Below are 21,797 nucleotides of genomic sequence, written 5' to 3'. Positions count from 1 at the left end.
TACAGTCAACTTTTTCAGGTATATCTTTCACGTCATGTAACCTTAATATGGTTTGTCTTACAATGGCCTGGCACTCTAGTTGATTAGGACTATTTGTCTATACAACTTGCCAGCCTTTCTGGCTACTGCTTCTTTGACACATCCTTGTATGGATAGCCCCAAATATTCAGTTCTTCCCTCACAGGATACTTATTTCTTCCTTACATAATATGGGGCATTTAATCACACAAATTTCAGTTTCTTCCTCCTCAATCATTTTCCTTTTACATGGTCTAGTCACCTCTTATAATAGCATAACTGATTTACCCCCAATCCAAATAACAGGCAACACTGCAGACAATATTTTTCACCTTTGTGAATAAAACATATATAAACTGCCCTTTTCCGGCTCTGACATTACATTTTTATTATTTATTATGTATTATTATTATTATTAACACAACAAGTGACCTGTTTCTCTTAGAACCATCCATCTTCACTTACGATAACCTTACAACCACTGATAATTTCCTTTCATCTGTACATCTTTTTCCAACTATATACTGAATGCTAAATGTTTCATTTTATATTTACATTAATTAATTTTTGCCAATTTTTAGTGATCATTATTGTCTCATGGACAGAGTACAGCAAAATCCTAGTTTGCCATCAGCTAATCAACATGCAGCACATCACCTCTCTGGCACCATGATTAGTAAATACAACTATATTACGTTGAAACTTCCATCTTCCTTGCCAGAAAGAAAAGGAAGCTATGGTAAAGCTCCCTCAATATAGTACACCTTACTTGCTTGTCTTATAGAAGGGATCTAGGGTATTTAGACCTTGTCTCAAAGTAACTGAACAATGTCCTTTTTTTTAGCACACAGAACCCAAAATTTTATAGACAAATTAGGATCAGAAATGTGGTAATTGCTTATATCTTAGAAACAAGAAACACCTAAATTAAGACAGATAAGACAGAACATATATTATTATACAGGGTGAGCCAAAATGAAGTTAAGGTCATTGCACGAGGTAGAGGCAGCCGAGTGGGTTGCGGTAGGGGTCCTTTGATAGGCAATCCCTTGTAGTTTTCAGTCAACAACATGCCTTGGCCTGGTGTGCACCGTGCTTTCGCTTTTGAAGCGTTCTTCGAAAACAATGAATTCATCATCACTATGCAACACGCCTTCCAAACACACTTCATTCCTCCCAGCGGTGACCTCCCAAATCGGAAAAACAATTCTTCAGTAGGTAGCTAAATTTAGACACGGGTACAACATTGAACAGAAAATCTCCAGGCCGTCCTCAGACTGTAAGAACGCCTGAAAACATCTAAGCTGTAAGGGCATCAATTTTGCAGTCTCCTAGACGTTCAGTGCGCAAACATGCTTCTGCCTTAGGCAATTCCAACACGTCTTTGAGGAGGATTTTGCATGAGGACCTTAATTTCCATCCATACAAAATGATGGTAGAGCTGGAAATCACTGAGAGAGACTGGGAGAGCAGTAGAGAGTTGTGCGCGAACATTCTGTAAACTTTTCATGGGGAGCGATGAAGCACATTTCCATTTGAATGGTTGCGTTAATAAGCAAAACTTTTTGCTATTGGGCTGAAACCAATCCTTATGAACTTCATCAGAGACCCCTGCACAGACAGCGTGTTACAGTTCGGTGCACCGGTGCATTATTTGCCCTTACTTTTTTGAGAAGAGGGGAGCAACGGTCACTGTCACTTCAGAACGATTATATTATTTTACATTATTATATATATATATATGATATGCACACACATTTAGGGGTGGATACATTCCTCTCCTTGTGATTAGGAACATGTCCTCTTATAGAGATCTAAAACGGTAACTGTGTGCAAGAATACCAGTCTACCTGTCATTAAGAGGCCTCTACAGCTCTACCATTGTGAAAGCAACACAGCACAAATTACTGACATCTGATGTAGTCTGTTGCATACATACAATCAATAAAGAATTACTCTGTGTACAATAGTTGCTACAGTCTCTCTATGTGATCCATGTGCATGTAAAAGTGAATGCCACTTTAGTATTAAAGTGTCCTTCCAGCACCATACACACATCACAATATTGCAGGCTTACATATTTTAGTGTTTTAGGAAAAAACTAGAAAGAATTCCTTTTTTGGTGTCAAATTAGTTTTTCAGTACAAACTGCTTTTGTGCAATGCTACAACACTTGTATGTCTCAAGATGTGCGTGTACACAATACCCCCTCAAGATTGACACTCTTAAGACAAATGTTTCATTTTAAACCTGTGACCATCTATATATATATATATATATATATATATATATATATATATATAGATATATATATAGATATATATAGATATATATATTTTAAACCTGTGACCATCTATATCTATACATACAAGTCTTACTATGTCCAGTCATGTTATAGGAAGAGTTTACACCCATTTAAATCTATAAAGTATCATTACCAGAGAAAACTGATTACAGGAGTGGTACTTACATATATATTCTCCATTATAAAATCATGTGTGTATGGCTTCAGTGAGTTTGGCTCATCTTCATCTGAAGAAGGAGAGAACATGACTGATAGCTGGCACTGCAAACAGGAAGGAAGTTCCTTGCTCCACTTTAGCTCCCAGAGATAGAATACATTCTGTTTACTGAAAATTTGCTAGGGGAGGTAAAAGACAAGAATGTTATGTTAACTGGGGACACTAAACTGATTCCAGTGTGACCACCTGTACATATACACTTAATAGCATTGTGCAGCAGACTGGTGCATTGTCCAGGACTGGTTTTGCCTCAAGCCCAGTGCTACTAGAAAAAGTTCCAGCCCTCTCTAATCCTAAAATGTTTTAAGCAGGTTTGAGAATGTATGAATGCATGTATGAGGGATGTTCAATTATAAACAGGAATTTTCATGCTCTGTTCTTATAAATAGTGCAAGGTAGATGTGACTCATTGGACAAACACACGCATATATGAACTTGCTGTTAGCAATGCTAGCTGCTCTTCCCCCCCCTTCCTGTCAGTTGTAATCAACATGTCGGAGCAGGAGGTACACAGTAGTGTTGTGCAGTGCATTATTATTCAGTTTTTGACAAATGAAGGAGTCATTCCATCTCAGATTTATTCGAGACTTAAAAAACAGTTTGGGGATGAGTGTCTCTTTCTCTCAGTCTAGAGTGTATGATTGGTACAAGTCATTCAGAGAGGGACGATCATCTCTTCGGTCCACTTAAGGAATTTTTAGGAGGGAAGAAATTCAAGCCGAATGAGGAGGTTATTGACGTTGTGCAAGAATGGGTCAACATGCAGTCAAAAGACTTATACTCTTCTGGGATTAAGAAGCTTCCCAAGCGCTGGAACAAGGGTATTGTAATGGCAAGAGATTACACAGAAAAATAGTGTGCAAGTCATTTCATTGTATTCAATAAATAAAGTGTAGCTCATAAATTCCTGCTTATATTTGAACGTCCCTCATATATTCTACACAACTGCATGTTAAAATAAACAATAACAACAAAAATTGACATTTTCAATTATGCATCTTACCAACTTACAATATAACATTTGTGGTTCTGTATTGTTTCCTCTTGACTAGAAACCACTAGGTTGCTGGTTCAGTCTCCAATATTTTAATCCTCACCATTTAGCCCTACAGTATTCCATCTGCATAAATTGGTAAGGAATTCTTTGGTAAAGTACCTGTTAGGCACTTTGGGATCTGTTTTGACTGTTAAATGCTGTTTTGTATTGTATTCTTTTTTGTTTTTGGCTTTAAGCATGAGATAAATACACTCATGGTTTATTGTGCAGTGCAGTATTTAAAAATACATCACATACAAAGTATTCAAGTGAAAGATTCAGCAATATAATAGATTATATACACTGTTTAAAGAAACAAAAAAAATGACGTTTTTGCTTTAGTAGGAATAACAATCTTAAAATATTGAAGCTTAAAAACTATTTTATTTTACTCACATCCATATACTTATAATAATCAGTGTTGAGATTATAAGAGTCATGTACCCACTTAAAAATACAAGATATGTTTCTTGAATCCAATAAAATATTTGCAGTGTATTATAAAGGGTAAGCGGTTATATTTTGGGTACTCGGGAACAGCAGCCTGTCTTTGCAGCAGTTCAGAAAAGATGAAACTAATTTGGACGCCAGATGAAAAACATATATATTCTAAACACAAATTTAGCGTCTTTAATACACCAGGGAGATTGTATGTCTTTAAATTGCCTGAAGAAGGGGCCTGAGTTGCCTCGAAAGCTTGCATATTGTAATCTTTTTAGTTAGCCAGTAAAAGGTGTCATTTTGCTTGGCTTTTCTCAACAAAATGAATAAATTTGAGTTTAATGAAGAACCCAATGTGCATTCAAACCCCATATGGAAAACATTAACTGGGAAATTAACCCAGTTATTTAGATTATCTAAGACAGCATTCTCAATAGTTATAGTACAGTGTACCTCACATGGCAAAAGTACCTTTATCAGGGTAATAGTAAGAACATTAAATTTGATTTATAAATCACCTTTACAAACCCAAGGAGGCATATATTGTTTGGGCTCATTGTCATAATTATACGGTTAGGCTTGACATTCAAAGCTTTGTTGGTTAGGTGAGTTTGCATATAATACAAAAAGCACGTACAGCAATCACCATGTCTATCTGTTCACATGAAACAACTCTGATCCTTGTGGAATGATTTTGTTGAAATTCTTACCCACTTACTTTTTAAGGTAATTTGTCAAGAAAGTTGCATTTTCATTGAGATATCTTGCATACAGTGCACTACTCAAAAGTTTTGAAATTACAAAACAGCCCACTGAAAAGAACCAGTATGACTAGCTAAGATTTTAGTTTACAGTTTAAAATTTGCCTTTAGATGTGTCACTCCAACTTGTGTATTTTGCATACAGCTGTTACTGACAGCAAACCGGATCTTCAATACATATACAGTGATCCCTCGCTATATCATGCTTTGCCTTTCGCGGCTTCACTCTATCGCGGATTTTATATGTAAGCATATTTAAATATATATCGCGGATTTTTTGCTGGTTCACGGATTTCTGAGGACAATGGGTCTTTTAATTTCTGGTACATGCTTCCTCAGTTGGTTTGCCCAGTTGATTTCATACAAGGGACGCTATTGGCAGATGGCTGAGAAGCTACCCAACTTACTTTTCTCTCTCTCTCTTGCGCTGACTTTCTCTGATCCTGACGTAGGGGGTGTGAGCAGGGGGGCTGTTCGCACACCTAGACAATACGGACGCTCGTCTAAAAATGCTGAACGATTATCTTCACGTTGCTATCTTCTGTGCGGCTGCTTCCTGAAGCGACATGCTGCACGGTGCTTCTCATACTTAAAAGCTCGAAGGGCACGTATTGATTTTTGACTGTTTGTTTTTATTTATTTATCTGTCTCTCTCTCTCTCTCCCTGCTCCTGACGGAGGGGGTGTGAGCTGCCGCCTTCAACAGCTTTGTACCGGTGCTTCGCATACTTAAAAGCCATACAGCCCTATTGATTTGTTTGCTTTCCTTTGTCTTTCTGACAGTCTGTGCTCCTGACGCGCACTCCTTTGAAGAGGAAGATATGTTTGCATTCTTTTAATTGTGAGACAGAACTGTCATCTCTGTCTTGTCATGGAGCACAGTTTAAACTTTTGAAAATGAGACAAATGTTTGTTTGCAGTGTTTGAATAACGTTCCTGTCTCTCTACAACCTCCTGTGTTTCTGCGCAAATCTGTGACCCAAGCATGACAATATAAAAATAACCATATAAACATATGGTTTCTACTTCGCGGATTTTCTTATTTTGCGGGTGGCTCTGGAACGCAACCCCGGCGATGGAGGAGGGATTACTGTAATATAAATAATGGGCATAAACTACTCTCTGCTTGGTCCACACAGAAACCCATTCACCACCAAAACCAATCTTAAAGCATTACAAACACACACCCTTTTCACTGACTGCAACAATCCTTATAAATCAGCAATTTTTTTTTTTGGAACAAATGGTTTAGTTCAAACCAGTGTTGATCAGCAAATTTCACCAAAGCGTTATCTGAAGAGAACTGGGTCCATTTGCATTCACCCTTGTTTGTTGAATTATTTACTGATGATTCAGCCGGTTTAGGAGAACTTCTTTCCCCAGCTGTAACAGCCAACATTAGATGGGACTACCCCTCAGGTATATAATGCTGATCATTTGTATTACAGACTCTGTGGGACTTAGTTAGTGGTAGAACTGATCGGTAAATAATGCAAGTTCTGAAAAATGTATTTTTATGAAACATATGCAGCATAAATAACAAGTTATCTGTGCTTGTTGCCAAATGTGCAGGTCGATCTTTGAGTTCCACGTCAGTATAGGAGAAGGAGGCGTGTGCCCTATGCATACATAATTAGCCACGTGGAGATAAAAAAAAAAAAAAAAAAAAAAATCTTGAAGGAGCCTGACAACCCAACCCCCAAATGCAAGAAACTATGAATAATAAGAAAATAAGATTTAATACTATTTACAAGACTTTTCTATCTTTTTGATAGAAGAGTAAGTGCAAAGCATCAACACAGACAGTTTAGAGAGCATTCTGCACGACTTCAAAAAACAGAACAAGCCAGCGGCATCAATCATGACACGCCCCTTTGAATTTTCTTCTTTTAAAAGATCTATGTATTTTTTCTGACTTTTGACTAGGATTTGGCATTTCCACTTTTTTTGGACGAGGCACTAAGGTGCAGTGGTTGGCACTGCTGCTGCACGGCGCAGGTCAACTTTTTGGCCATAATAATTGGTCCAGTATAGTTGGCAGACACTTCTCTAGCCCTCAGGGGCACTTTAAATATGATTACACCGTTATAATCCAGTCAAATCTAATTCAGTTAGTCCTTCCCCACAGACTTCAATGCATATCAACAAGTTTGGCGGTATTCACAAACACTTCCGTGATTTCTCTGAACTTGAGGCAAAGCGATCACCATGGAGTTCATGCATCACTAGTTCAAACCTAAATAATAGCTCCTTTGTTGCCTTCTGAAATGCAGGAAATAAAATGTTTTTAATGTCACACATATTTCCAAAATAAACTCTATGGATCTATTGCTTATTTACTGTTTCGAACTTCAATAGTAAAATGCTTTGTTTCATTCTACCTATTCTGTGTATGAAAGAAAACTGCTAAAAATATGCTAGATTAGTTCTAGGAGGAAACAGGTGCTGTACTGATTTTTTTCTTTGTTTCTTAACCATAGATAGTAAATTGTCATTGATTATATTCCAAGCTATTTATTTAAATTTGAAAATGTGCAATTTGGGAGAAAACAATTTAAATCCAAACATCACATACAATTAGCAAGGTCAAATTAGAATTTTGATGGCAAACAAAATAAACAGCACAAACAATTTCACTCATTAATTTAAAATCTGTTTCTAAATAAATATATAAAAAAAATAAAATAAAATGATACAAGGGGGTCCTTTCTCCATACAAATGGAGTAATTTGCTGGAAATTATGGGTTTTTATTTTGTATACCAGTGGGCTGCAGGTTTTTGTTGAACCCATTTTCGCAATCAGTGAATCATGTTATTTCTAACTAATCTGTTTAATTAGATGGACCCTTTTCTTCTTCTCTTATTCTGTATTAAAAAAATATAGCATTGTAAGATTAACATTTATAAAAAAATGAGAAAGGTTTATAATCTTGCCATACTTTTAAATAGATAGCTTTTTTGGTCATTTGTATGTGTAATTTATTATCTTTATTGTATCCTAATAAAAACAATGAATGACTAGGGAGAAGATTCTGAGGAAAATGACACCAAATGTTAAAAGGCTGCAGCTACTGTACTTTAGTGTCAAGAGCAACTACTGTGTGTGTTAGCAAATTATAGTTTTAGTAACCCAAAATACCTGGAAAGGCAAAACGAAAATCATGATGACAATCTTCGAAATCAAGATAAAAATGATTCCCATATAACATACATATACTGTATATTTATTCATTCCAATAAAAAATGAATAAGACCAGTTTTATAATGTTTGCTTTAACTCCAAAACATGGAAACTGGGAAATAAAACCTTAATTAATTAAGGTCAAAATCTAATTAAAATGAACGTTAGTTGAGATGAAAACTTATAGCTGCAGTGGGCCTCCAGGACTTAACCTGAAAACCACTGGTCTATATTATGGACAATCTTTGATTATCACACTGGCTCAAAAATTAAGTATAACCATAATGTATTGTCAAGGTTTATTGGTATTTATAAATCTTAAAGCACTTTGTAAACATACTGGAACAAGTTTATAGATGCAAATTGGATTAGTCCAATACAGTAATGGATTAATTTCCACCATGCATCCATAAATAAATGTAGTAACACATAAAAAATGAGATTTCAATAATAAAAGTCAAACAGAAGAACATAAAGTACAACAATGAAAATTTCTTTCAGTCAAGGTGGCGTTTAGAAAACGGTAGTATTTCCAATAAACTCCTCTTGGTCCCGAATACACAGAAAGCAAAACCTCAGTTGAAGATATTGTTTTAATGTAGTGTTAAGCATCAGTATAACAGTGAAACCTGAATCCATGCATATAAATGATGGAGCTAGAAAGGGACACAATTTATAAAAAGCCGAGGTCTCTTTACAGATTTTAAGTTGTCAAAAGAGCCTAAAGGATAATCAGTGTCCACATGACATTCAGATAACGATTAAATCAAGCAAATTTTGGAGACAAAACTCTGAAATAAATATTTTTTTGTCAGAGCATGGAAGTACATCTGTACTTTGCTGAATCATGGCAAAGTACTGGAGATTATGCTTAGTTGATATGGAATGATATAAGTAGTCTAGGAGCTGCTTGACAGCCTTGCTAAAAGTGATGAGTTGAAGAAAATATCAGAGTTCATATAGTTTACATAAACTAAAGCTTAAGAGTAATTTGATGAATACAGTTGTTTTAGGTCTGACACCACATTTAGGAAATATGCTAAATAAGCAATTTCATGGAACTCTATCAAATCCTTTTCTCACATCTCTGGGAGGAGCTGGATATTAGCAACGTATATATTTACTAGTTGGTACTTTTGTCACTAACTTGATAATTGTATTCAAAATTGAAATTGGTACAAAACATTCATGCTATTAAGGATTTAAAATTTTTCTGGAGAAAAACGTACATGAATAAAAAAAAAAATGTATGGTTGTTTTTTTACCTGCTGATTTTCCTGATTCATAGAAATTAGATTCACATTTGGGTACTTCATGATCTCCTTTAACTGTGGGTCTGACAAATTAAAGCTCACATCAGACATATTCTGAAGGCACACTTGAATATATTTTCTGTAAAAAAGAAATTATTTTGTGTAACCTATTTGGAAAGTAACTATCATGAACTTAATAATTCAAATCCTTAAATCTCCTGTATCTACATACATTCAAACATTGTGTAATATTTCAAACAAAAATCTTAACATTTAAAAATTTGCTAATAAAAATTCTAAATTTATATTTGCAAGGTGCAGTTATGACTATTTAAAATACATAAAATGTAGACTTATTCTTTATATAAAAATTGTTAATGATGATATCCTCCTCATTCATGAGAAACCAGACCATTTATACAAATATTTTTGCCCTTTCTATTAAATTTATTTCTGAAATTGTACTGTTTGACTCATCCATAGTAAAGACAAATCATAAATTATCAATTGTAGGTATTCATTTTAATTGACACTTAACTTTAAATAAACTTTGTACAATTCACAAACACAACCTAGTAAAGCATTTTACCATCACACTTTGTCAAAACTGAGACACAGCCTTATTTATTGTTTTATTATACTGAATATACTGTATATGGAATTATGTATCCTCTTTAGTAGTTCATCAGAAGATCCAGTTTCCACTGACAACACTATATCAGAATAGTAGTTTCACTTGTACTTATAAAACAATAAATAAAAATATTTTAAATATAAAAAGGATTTGAGGCATTTCACATGTGAACACAAGAATGGGTATTTCATAAATACAGACTGTTGAGCACAATATAGTCTTTGTTTTCCTAGTGTGGATTTTCCAGTTATCTTACATCTGTAATTACTTTGTATTTTATCAAAGTACCAATTCCTTTTTAAACATACAATACCAAAATTTGCCTTTATGGAAAAGCATTTTATGTCTTTTTAGCTCTTTCTTAGCCAATATTATTTTGACTAACTTGTAATATTTTAATGGTACGTTAAAAAAAAAAAAAAAAGAAGAAGTAAGCAAGGTCAGACAAACAGGCTTTTTAATTAAAAAAAAAAAAAAACAACACTGGTACAATGGGATAGTTTGAAAAATGCACTGTATTCGTTGCTGTTACAAGAGTATTAGATTAACATTGCTGAGTGAACACATAATAAAGTCTTTCTTGCTTTCCTATATTTATGTATTCAATACATTCATTTATTCACTATTAAAGAGACTTTAAAGCTCTCATTTGGGTTTAACTGGGCAAAAAATGGAAAATAAAAAGGTAATGATTTTACTAATTGTATTAATACAATTCAAGTTCAATGTTTAAAGAAATTCAAAACAGTCATGTGTTCTTTTAAAGTAAGGAAGAACTACAACTTTTGCTTGCCAGAAAACAGTCAACTAAACAATAGCTTGCTTACACTTAATTTTTAATCTAATCAATGCATTTGTTACTGTATGTACTGAATTGTACACTTTTTCATACGTGTCATCTTTAAAATAATGTTGTAATCACACTGACCTTTTTCCAGCAGACAATAAAGAATGCTTCACTTTGAAGGGAATATAAAAAGTCAAGGCAATGATCGTAGAATAAATAGACCATGGACAATCAATAGATATCTGTTAATAGAAATACCCATAATTATTAATTAATGTAATACAACTGGAAAAAGCTAAAATGATTTATAACACGTGATATAGTACTGATGTTACATAAGCAAACACAATAGTAAGCATCTCTCCTTGGCTCCCTTATGCACTGTATGCTCCCTGTATACTTTTTTTTGCATTCTTAAATGAACCACTTTGTTTTCTTTCAGGAATTCTATCCTCAATCTTACTGTAGTACTAGGGTGTTGTACCTTGTTAGCCATTATGAATGTAGTGAGAAGTCAAGCATAAATGACACCTTTTATTGGCTAACTAGAAAGATTACAATATGCAAGCTTTCAAGGCAACTCAGGCCCCTTCTTCAGGCAAGATGGAATCAAAAAAGATGTAATTGATTACTCTATTTCCTTCATAAGATCTCTTTTCTGCATTTACAGCAAATGTTTTGTTTTTCCAAGTTAGGGCCGGTTTATACTGCATGCTCAGATTTTAACGCAATGCTTGCAGGGGGTAGCAGTGTGATCAAGTTGGAACGTGACGTCAAAGTCTCAGTTTACTCTCTACATGTGACAGAAAGCTGCTTTGCAGATCCTACATGATCGATGTTCGTGGTTCGATGTGGTGAAGCAAAATGCCGACATACAAATGCATTTGTGGTGCTTTTATATTCAAGCGTCACATATTCCCCAGCGTAATGGCATGATACAATTTAAAAGTCTCACATAAGTCATCTTCTGTGTCACCATGTATTTGAGCCACAAAGAAAAAACGAAGGACACAGTACAAATGTCTATTTTCTGATTAAAGTGGAAATTTTGTCTTTATTCTCGAAATATCCACTTTAATCTCGTAGTTTATCATTTAAAGTAGACCATCATAAATGTCATCTTAAAACCAACCCAGTTGTTAATCACTATGTAGTTCTGTGGCTCTCTCCTGAACTGACAGCAGCAGCAAGCAGCAATTGCCACAAAGAACACATTAAATTTATGATATTCCAGCACTCTGGAATTCTTAGATTTATACTTGATATCACTTTCATGATGAAATACATTAAAGTATATATATTACATTGCACTGATAAATCGGTAACTTCATTTAATTAATGAATACTGGTAATAATTATACATATGGCTGCAGTACTGTGGCGGAGCGGTAGTGCTACTGCGTCATGGGGAATAACGTCCCTGGTATTTCCTGCCTGGAGTTTGCATGTTTTTCTGGTGGTATTCCACAGTGTGCTCCTGTTTCCTTCCCAGGACATGAAGGTTTGGTGATTTGGTGATGCTAAAATTATGCTACTGTCTCTGTGTGCTTGTATTTACCTTGCAATGAGATGATGCCCCATCCAGGGATCTTTTCTGTCTCATGCCCGATGCTTGCTGGAATGGGCACATCCCTGGATTGATGGATGTAATCATTAAACATCCTTTTCAGAAATATTGTGGCAAGGTGTCAATTTAATGGATGTTTCATGTTTCACAACATAGGGAAGCTGGATTTTTTTCTCATGGTGATAATATCTCGTACTGCCACCTGGTGGAATCTTCCAGATTTACGTAAAGTACGCTAGCAAGTATAAACAGTACAACACTTGCGTAGCATTAGCATCTGCTGGAGCATTTGTCGCATCACTTGAAGTATAAACCGGCCTTAAACACATATTACTCTTGGTCATATCAGTTTAAAATCTATAGGTCATAGCTGGTTCAAAAAATAAACTGTCCAAATGAAGTTCTATCTTTTAATGTTTCCACTTGATGGCATCAGAATTTAAACAAAATGGATGGAGAGTTGGGGAAGATCCAGCCTCTTCGTTGTCACTGGTGGTTTGTTGAGTATGTGCATGCATGCAGACTGCTTTGAATGCCACAGACAACATTTCCAACACAATTAATAAATTATGAAAGGCATTACTAAAGAACTGCAACTCAACCTTGTACAAGAAGAAAAATATATACTTAACACAGAATAAAATTGTAAATAATGTGTGGATACCCACTGATGTGTGACAGACCCCAGCTGTTGGGCTAGGGTCTACATTACTGGGATGCACACACTAACAGTGCAAAGCCCCATAGGTTTGGAAGTATTAGTACTTGCGTAGACAAGCAGACAGCCAGCTAGAGTGTAAAGTCATTAGCATTTTCTTAGGAAGTTTATCAGCCCTCAACCTCTGTGACCTTGCCTATAGCACGTCAACAGTATGAAGTAATTTTTCTGAAATTTCTTAATATGGAACATGGTGTTGAATATAGCCAAGTATTCTCATATACTACAGTTCATGTATCCGGTTTGCAGCAATGGTCAGTTATACTGCCTACAAGATATATGCATGATACAATGTAACCTATAAGAACACCCAATGACTATAGAGTATTGGAATTTCAAATTTGCACTTCATATACAAGTGACTTTATCTGCCTTAAGGTTCAAGAATTTTGTGTTTTTTATACAAATCACTCCTAATGACTGCTACAAATTCATTATAAATATTGTTTTCTTTGATGATAATGAAATAAATACTGGATAAGAAAATGTTAAAACAGAATTGGATAATTTTTATCATCTAAAATATTCTCAAAACACATTACCACAAAGTATAATTTTGAGAAGGTTAGATGCTTAAACTTCACCTTTTGATCAAGAGACACCATACATAGCTCCGGGTTATGTCTTTCTTTCGTTTTCCGGTATAGCTCCCCATTAGTCAGTCTCTCACTCTCAGATTTTGGAATAGAGGAAGGAATGTGGCACATCACCTCCAACTCAAACTCAACAATGTGATAAGCCGAAGCTAGTGGTAAAGTTATGCTTGTCACTTTCTCCGAGGACTGAACCATCAATGTGCTGTCCTTAATCTTTTCTGAAAGGAAATTAATAATAAGTATTGCAGATGTTGAAGAAAAAAAATCTTGTACTGTAGTTTGAGCAAGAAATCCAGTTTAAGTATTAAAAATATCCAAAAATGTAAGTACTTTTAATTTACTGTGTGCTCAATAAGTAGAAAGTGAATGTGAACAACAAACAAAAATTAAGTATTTAAAGTTTATAACCTATACTGACACAGTATGCAAGAATATTTTATGATACAAAGAGTTTGGAAAGTTAGACAAGTTTTTAAATACAAATTATAACATCTATAAGTTGACAAATATAAAGGGTATCTAAACCATAAGCACAGCTTATCTAGTCTAAAACATATTATGAATTAATGTAGTTATATGCCATAGATAGAAAAAGAATACACCCCATTCCAAGGATTTTGCACTTTGTGTTATAATTGGTAAATTTTGGATTTAAATGGCTTGGTTTAAAACTGATACAAGGCACACAACAAACCATATAAATGCATTGAAATCATTTTGTTTTGATAAAAAAAAGTGTTTTTTTGTTTTCATTTGAAGAAAATAACATTCCATACAATCAAATCAAACTTACACCATATGGCTTATAAATGGTGGGTTGGAATTCTTCCAGTTAAGCAAGACAAGTCTATGTTTGTAATTGCCTCTACCACACTACTATCAATTTCTCCTTCTTCACTTTAAACCTATCTGTGAGTACACCAAACACAGTTCTTAATGGATTTGGAGTGATTGTGACACAAAGGCTGTCTGATAAGTATTCAAAGATTTTTGTCCAAAATGGTATTATAAATAGGGTTTATGCACAAGATTGCTAAGAGCATAGCCAAAAGCTCAGGAGGACATCAAGGTAGAACTGCCTCTTATCGTGATGGAGGAGAGACAGATGAGATAGTATGAGCACGTAGATGTTCTAGGCACACTTAGGATATGTTAAAAGCATCATATCTTTCTTCTAACCTGAAAGGACCATATAATTCTCAAATAGATGGAGATTTTTCCTCAGGTTAGGCTGCCCTGGTCTAACCTGGCATCTTTCCACAATGACATTTCAGCACAACAAGATTGTTGGAAGCTAACCTCAATTCTTATTTGTAACAGAATAAGTTTGACTTTCATTTTCACAGCTCATCTCTTATTCATCAATTGCATCCTTAAACTTAATCATTCCACAATAAATTGGTTGTTTTTCAACTACTTAATTCAGATTTAATGCTAAGTAAGAAAAGCCCCTCTTTCACTTACCTCCTGTGTTGGCAAGAATTGTGGCAACATACTTGGCAGAACAGAGAATGATCAAAGAATCAGCATTACTAAGCTGTAGCGCATCTCCATTTCTGATAGTATAATGGCCTGTGAATAATGTAAATTTCACTCTTTGTGCAATCCCTGCCAAAAGATTATCTGCAAAAATGAAGCAAAGCAATGACTGAGCAAGGTATTTCTTTTTCCTGAAACATATGCATGTGTAATGGGTGCACATTTTACTTTCAACTTAATCTGAAAAACTTTTAGCCACAAACTGTGAAATGATCACTTGTTATTGTAATACAAAGCTAACAACTCAGCCAGAAGGTGGCTTTCAAGTAGTTGTGCAATAGTTATTTTGGAAAATAAAATGGGATAAATGCAGATAGACTGATAATTAACTGAAATTGTGCAAACTAAGAGTGGTACTACACCGAATATAACATTGCTACTGCAATGTAGTATCTCTCCGCACAAATATTCAGAAATACTAATTATCAGTAATTCGCTTTATCGCTGTTGTGAAAGGTAAACTAAGCAACAGTTAGAAGCAAAATAATTTCCTTAATCTCACTTATATAACAACTGTTAACAAACACACCACATCTACTGTGTGAAGGTTTACATTATATCCAGGAAATTAATATCCTATCAAAGGTCTTGCAGTAAGCATTACTGTTTAACTAAAATTTCCAGACATCATACATAAACAATTTATGTGTATGAAATAAACATGTACTTAACTCACCATTTAAGGGTTCTACTTTCAGATTAGGTTCCTGAGAATAGATCTCATACTGCACAATGGGATATATGTGAGGAAGAACAAATTGCACTCTGCCCACAGTTGCAACAAGCTGCCGCAAAGTATATAATCCTGGGTCTTTTGCCTGAAAATCAGAGATTAAAACACAAATAATTAACTTTCTTAATTAGGTTTATACTTGTAATGAATACCAAGATGAATTGCAACCCATGCTAGTACTAATAAATAAAAAAAAAACATTTATTAAGCAGATATTGGAAAAGTGTCTGGATTACACAAAACTTGTCTATTATTGTCTCACCTCCTAAAGTCCGTTATTATAGTAATTTTAGAAATACTTCCTTTACTAATTTAGTAAAACAAAGATGTACATTCCTCTTTCCATGTCACCAATTCAATGAACTGCTGTATTTGAACAAATATTTTCACCTAATTTACATGTAATGAATGCTCAGTAGTCAAAATGTGGCTATATACATCAATAACCTTTACTTTTCCGGATGGGAATCTATCTTTACTTGTCTTATTTTTGTGTTCTGATGCAGCCTGTCCTTAACTATTGTGGCACCCGGACGGGGCTCACGCCCGGCCGGGATGCCCAGGAAGACAGGAGGAGGGCTCATTCTTCCTCCAGACTGCGAGGGGGCGTCCGCCCTGGTTGTATTGTGGGCCAGGGGGTGCCCCAATGCCTTGGGGACCCTGGACCCCAGCGTTTCCGCCACACCCGGAAGTGCTGGGGGAAAGAAAAGAGGACACACGGAGTGCTTCCGGGTATGCAGCCGATACTTCCACCACACTGGGGAGTGTCGGTGGAAGATTGCCGGGGAGCACCTGGAGCACATCCGGGTGTGTTTAAAAGGGCCACCTCCCTTCAGACGGAGACAAGAGTCGGGTGGAAGGTAGATGATGTTGGAAGGAAGGCAAGGAGGCGGCCTGAAGAGAGAGAAGGCATTGTTGTGTGGCCAGGACTTTGGGGTTTGTGGGCACTTGGACTGTGTAAATAGTATTGTAAAGAAACGTGCGTTGGGTGACATGAGCGTGCCTGCCTGTCTGTGTCTGGGCCAGTCTCCACACTACATTGAACAATATTTACATTTACATACTTGTATATGACAAGACTAATACAAGATCATAAGTAAAAGTACGATGCTAGTACTTTTATTAAAAAATTGACTAAATTTGCAAAAATCAAGTAAACTTTTTTCACGTTGTCATTATGGGGTGTTGTATGTAGAATTCGGAGGAAAAAAATGAATTTTATCCATTTTGGAATAAGGCTGTAACATAACAAAATGTGGAAAAAGTGATGTGCTGTGAATACTTTCCGGATGCACTGTAAATATATTGGTCATGTATGACCCAGGCACATTACAAAGTGCATTTATCAGAATAAAAAAAAACAATCAATGTTATCAGTGCACAAACCCATAACACATAATAACAGTGATTAACACACATGAATCATCTACTGCACATTGAGGAAGGTTCATTTTAAATCACCACGTGTGATTAGCAGTGCCGTTCTTGTAAACACAAAGGTGGCAATATGCATAAATTGCGTTTGGCTCAAGTTGGAGTTACTGTGAAGGTATATAGAGGCCGAGAGTCCCAGCAGTACACGTTTTGTTTACTTGGTGAAAAAAAAATGTCAAAAATTTGAAGTATAATAATAATAATTATTTGCATTTACAGTATATAGTGCTCCAAATGCTTAGCAAACTTCACGCAGAGAGGACCCAGCATTTCCTTATTGCAAGGCAGCAGTGCTACCATTACGCCACCTGCACAGGTGTACTGTACTGAATAATTTTGTGCTTGATCGTTTAAAATTACAGACATAAAATTTCTGAACTCAAAGAATATTAACCACAGGATAATAACGAGCTCTACATTCTACAAAAACGTTATGTAGTCCCACAGACCAATCAGTGCTTAACTTGATTGAGTTTTAAAGAAAATTCCAAACATTTTTGCATGTTTTCATCAAATGCAGTCTTTCTAATTCATTCTTTGCTTTGAGTGTCATCCTCATAATAGCCATGAATCCGTAGGATCGAAGTATGTTAGTGGAAAGCCAACCAGTTGTATGAAGAGAAGTGTGGAGACACTGGTTCTCAGTAATGAGGCTCTCACTGGAGTAACAATTAGATTAATTTGCGAAAACCCATATTCACACTCGCTTTCTGAGACTGGAATATAACTAAGACTCAGCATACAATTGATTACAGAGTCATTTAATGTTGTAATGGCCAACATTGTCACTACAGAGATGGGCAGGTTCTGGACAGGTAATTGACAGCAAGATATTCACAGGTGTGCTAAGCTCTGCATTCCAGGTGTCCCTGGAACGTTCACACTATACCTTTCAAGTCCAAGAAGGCAGGTGGAGACTCCCAAGGCATTATAAACAAAGCCTTGCAGATGATAATGGCAGGTAACTGGGAAAAGGGACACAATGCGAGACTCTGGGTGATGATCAGGAACACTGTGAGAGTGGAACAGCCTGCCTAGCAAAGTGACTGTTATTTTTTACAATGCATTTGAGAGTCTAATTCTGCTAGAAGACTGCTGTAAATATGCTGTGGAATAAACACACTCGTTATTGGGCTTAACTTCCATTCAGTGTGTGTCTTGGTCTTTCCATCTTGGTGTTCGTTACAATATGTCGTCAATGCCACAACGACCTGTTGTAGCTGAGGTACCATAACAACAAAAAAACCATTTACTGTATCAGACTACTCCCGCCACTTCCAGACGCACAACAATGTGCTGCATTATGAGTTGAATGTTGCTAAGCTACGTATTGTGTTACATTCATAGTCTGTACTACTGTAGAAAATGTATGTAGGAATTTCTGAATGCTCACAAAATATGTTTTTCTGGCTTTTTTTACTGTATTTCTGACAAAACCATGTGCTGGGTCAGTGGGGCACAGACATTTGAATAGGCTGGGACTAAGGTAACATTTACTGTGGAATATCTGTCAAACATTTCAGGTGAACATTTCAACGTTTACTGTTTATTTATATAATCACATACTGATATATTTGTCATTATTTTAGGGACACGCTTTATGTTCAGCTAAAAGACACTAATCTCATTTAAAACATAAAAACACAAGACAAATCACTGTGAAAATAACACTTACCTGTGTACTAAAAACAATCTTGTTTAGTCCAGGTTGTAACAAAGTATTATTCGCTCTTAGTGACTGTGCTCCATCTTCCACAGAAATTGCAGATGGCATCTCTATGGATGAGACACTTTCTTGTCGTCGAAGCAACAAATGTACATTTTTGCAGATGACACCCGTTGAGTTCAATGAGTTGTCAGATGGGCTCTTGTCATACATTTCATACAACTCCAACGATGGCATGTTACTCTGGCATGGACTGCCTATAGGAGGATCACTTTGAAAGTGTATAATTCCATTGCTGCCAAGAGACACTTTTCTCTGTTTGCCTTGCCATTCTGTAGCCTTCCTGAAGTTGCTCTTCTCAATGCTAAAGTGCACACTTGCTACAATATTTTCCAGAAGCACAGCAACTGGCATATGGCTAAACAGACTCAGTTCAATATTCAAGATACCGCCAACATGAACAACAGCCGATGAAGGCTCAAAGTGTAGTTCCTTCAGTTGGGCAAATGTGCTCATCCCTAAAATAATCTTTTGAACTACATGAAAAAGTAAAATAATGAATTACAGCAATTAGAATTATAAATATATGAAAAATATTCTGATGTAAAAATCAAAGCACATTACAATATAACAAAATCAAAGAAATCCATCTGTCTCATGAAACCTTATTTTGCACTATTTACTAGAAAAGATAACTGTTTGCCATACGTAAGTCACTCTAAAAGGGAGTTTTACGTATAAAATGTCAAACTTTAAAAAGATAACAACTGAATTGCATTGCTTAAAGTAAAAACGTTAAGATTTCTTTTTAATGAACTAAAACGGTATTCTGTTCAGTAAGTATTGTGCTTTAATTATAACATTAACTTCAGCCACTTAAGGTATAGCATTACCTTGATTATCATCTTGACAATTAGCAAAGTTCAGGATCTCTTGGCAAAAGTGCTTTCTTTCCTCCTCAGTGAGATTAACATCACTTGCTAAAAGACTGCTTGTCTGAAGGTAACTGAGAAGTTGAGGAATATGTTCTGCAATTTACTTTACATTTTGAAAAAAAACATACTTAACAAGATCTAATACGTTTATGTTTATAATTAATACAAATTTATTCCAACCTTAGTAAGCCATTATTTCAATATTCCTTTAATTATCTATAGAATAGATTATTTAGTCTTCTTACTACGTTTTTCTTTTAAAGAAAAAGTTGCCCTTGTATTGTCTGTTACCTAAAATATATTATTCTTCTTGTGTTTGATAAAAGGCCTTAATTTTGCATATGCACTTTATTTTTCCATATGAAGGCAGCAGTCATCCCAAAACATTTGAACCAGTTCCTTTATTCAAGTGTTCACTCTCTGAACCAAATTAATCCTATTATAAATTTTAGGTTGCCGAGCCAAGGCAGAAAATTAAATGAGGGAATATCTGCAAAAATTATGTTTAATCCTAGAAAGTTATTCAAAACAAAAGAGCAGACTGTTACATTGAAAGTAAAGCTGTTACATTAAAAACAATAAAATTAAACCTACAAAAAATGCAGAACATGTGGGTAGTTTGAAGGATACTTTTCAGTTTGGCCAAGTTGTTTTTGGCATTCAGCTAACTGCTTTCTGGTGTGAGTGACAGGCAGAGCCCAGCCCTCTGCTAGATAAATTTTAAGAGCATCTTGAAGAAAGGTTTCTGCTTTCTGAGGATCACCTTTTCTCCTGGAAACACAAAGAAACTCTCACTGTAATATACTATAAACCAATTAATTGATCCTTTTTTAAAATACCATACCTTTTAATGTTCTGGACAAATTCATTTCTTCTCAATAAGCCAATTTAATCAGATATTTCATGTGAAACAACTAAATTATAAACACACACAAATGTGTACTGTGCACTGTGTGTCTTTTGCAGTAACATTTCATGATGTTCTGTGTGTTACTTTACCTGTATCATTTTTAAAAATGTATAAGTTAATGTTAATTAAATAAAGTGTTCTCACATGTAAAACTCAGCAAGGCTTTTGCCAATCAGTCGAGCTGATCTAAGTCGTCCAATTGTCTTATACATTTCCATAGCAGCACAGGACTGTTGCTTAAAGAGACAAGAAAAAAAAAAAGTATTTTTATAAAATGGACTCACAAAATTCAAACATCTGCTTTACCTCTGCTTCTATCAAGTTAACTGCTAAAAACACTGCAAATTCTGACTTTATCAAAAATTTGTCAAAAAAGGTGAAGCAACTATAGCTGCAAGACACATCACCCACAAAAACATAAAATTACTTAAGTCAGTTATAAACCTCAGTTAAGGAAGCTTTTTATCAACTGTCAATTATGTGATTAAATTATTTGGTGCAGAGGTTAATGATGATGTTCACTATCTGTCCTCTCACATCTTAAATACATCAGTTATTGAAGAGTCTATACTGATTACTGTGATCGAGTATGGGTGCATGCGTATGTGTGACTTATTATGGAGTGGTGACAGGTTCAGAATTGCTCTCCTGCTTTACACCCAATGATGCCAAGTTAGGCCCTGTCTCATTGTGTCCCAAAATTGGTCTGAGTGGGTTAATAAACAGATTGATTAATAAAAAAAAGCATTGGGTTGTAAACTATAACAGACATAAGAGAGTACAAAACACTACGGTCACTGCTTTATTGATGGGATAGATAGACAGATAGATGGATAGATACTTTATTAATCCCAAGGGGAAATTCACATACTCCAGCAGCAGCATACCGATAAAAAAACAATATTAAAGAGTGATACAAATGCAGGTATAACAGACAAAAACTTTGAATAATGTTAACGTTTACCCCCTGGGTGGAACAGAAGAGTCGCATAGTGTGGGGGAGGAACGATCTCCTCAGTCTGTCAGTGGAGCAGGACAGTGACAGCAGTCTGTCGCTGAAGCTGCT

General features: G+C 35.4%; 1 protein-coding gene across 2 annotated transcripts in view; it reads right to left on the bottom strand.

The window, feature by feature from the left end:
• trappc10 (trafficking protein particle complex subunit 10) overlaps positions 1-21,797 on the bottom strand; it is a 103,070-nt gene that overhangs the window by 4,550 nt on the left and 76,723 nt on the right. For both annotated transcript variants that reach the window (XM_028800534.2, XM_051926749.1), the window contains 10 exons: positions 20,876-20,967; positions 20,452-20,592; positions 19,780-19,892; positions 18,896-19,422; positions 15,730-15,871; positions 14,979-15,137; positions 13,503-13,732; positions 10,775-10,875; positions 9,225-9,351; positions 2,489-2,659 (listed from right to left, as the gene is read on the bottom strand). In XM_028800534.2, the coding sequence (XP_028656367.1) occupies positions 2,489-2,659; positions 9,225-9,351; positions 10,775-10,875; positions 13,503-13,732; positions 14,979-15,137; positions 15,730-15,871; positions 18,896-19,422; positions 19,780-19,892; positions 20,452-20,592; positions 20,876-20,967 (1,803 nt within the window). The remainder of the gene's footprint in view (positions 1-2,488; positions 2,660-9,224; positions 9,352-10,774; positions 10,876-13,502; positions 13,733-14,978; positions 15,138-15,729; positions 15,872-18,895; positions 19,423-19,779; positions 19,893-20,451; positions 20,593-20,875; positions 20,968-21,797) is intronic.

This window comes from Erpetoichthys calabaricus, chromosome 4 (assembly GCF_900747795.2).
Source record: "Erpetoichthys calabaricus chromosome 4, fErpCal1.3, whole genome shotgun sequence".
NCBI classification, from domain to species: domain Eukaryota; kingdom Metazoa; phylum Chordata; class Cladistia; order Polypteriformes; family Polypteridae; genus Erpetoichthys; species Erpetoichthys calabaricus.
Note: the sequence above shows the minus strand (reverse complement) of the source record. Positions and strands in the feature narration are given on the sequence as shown.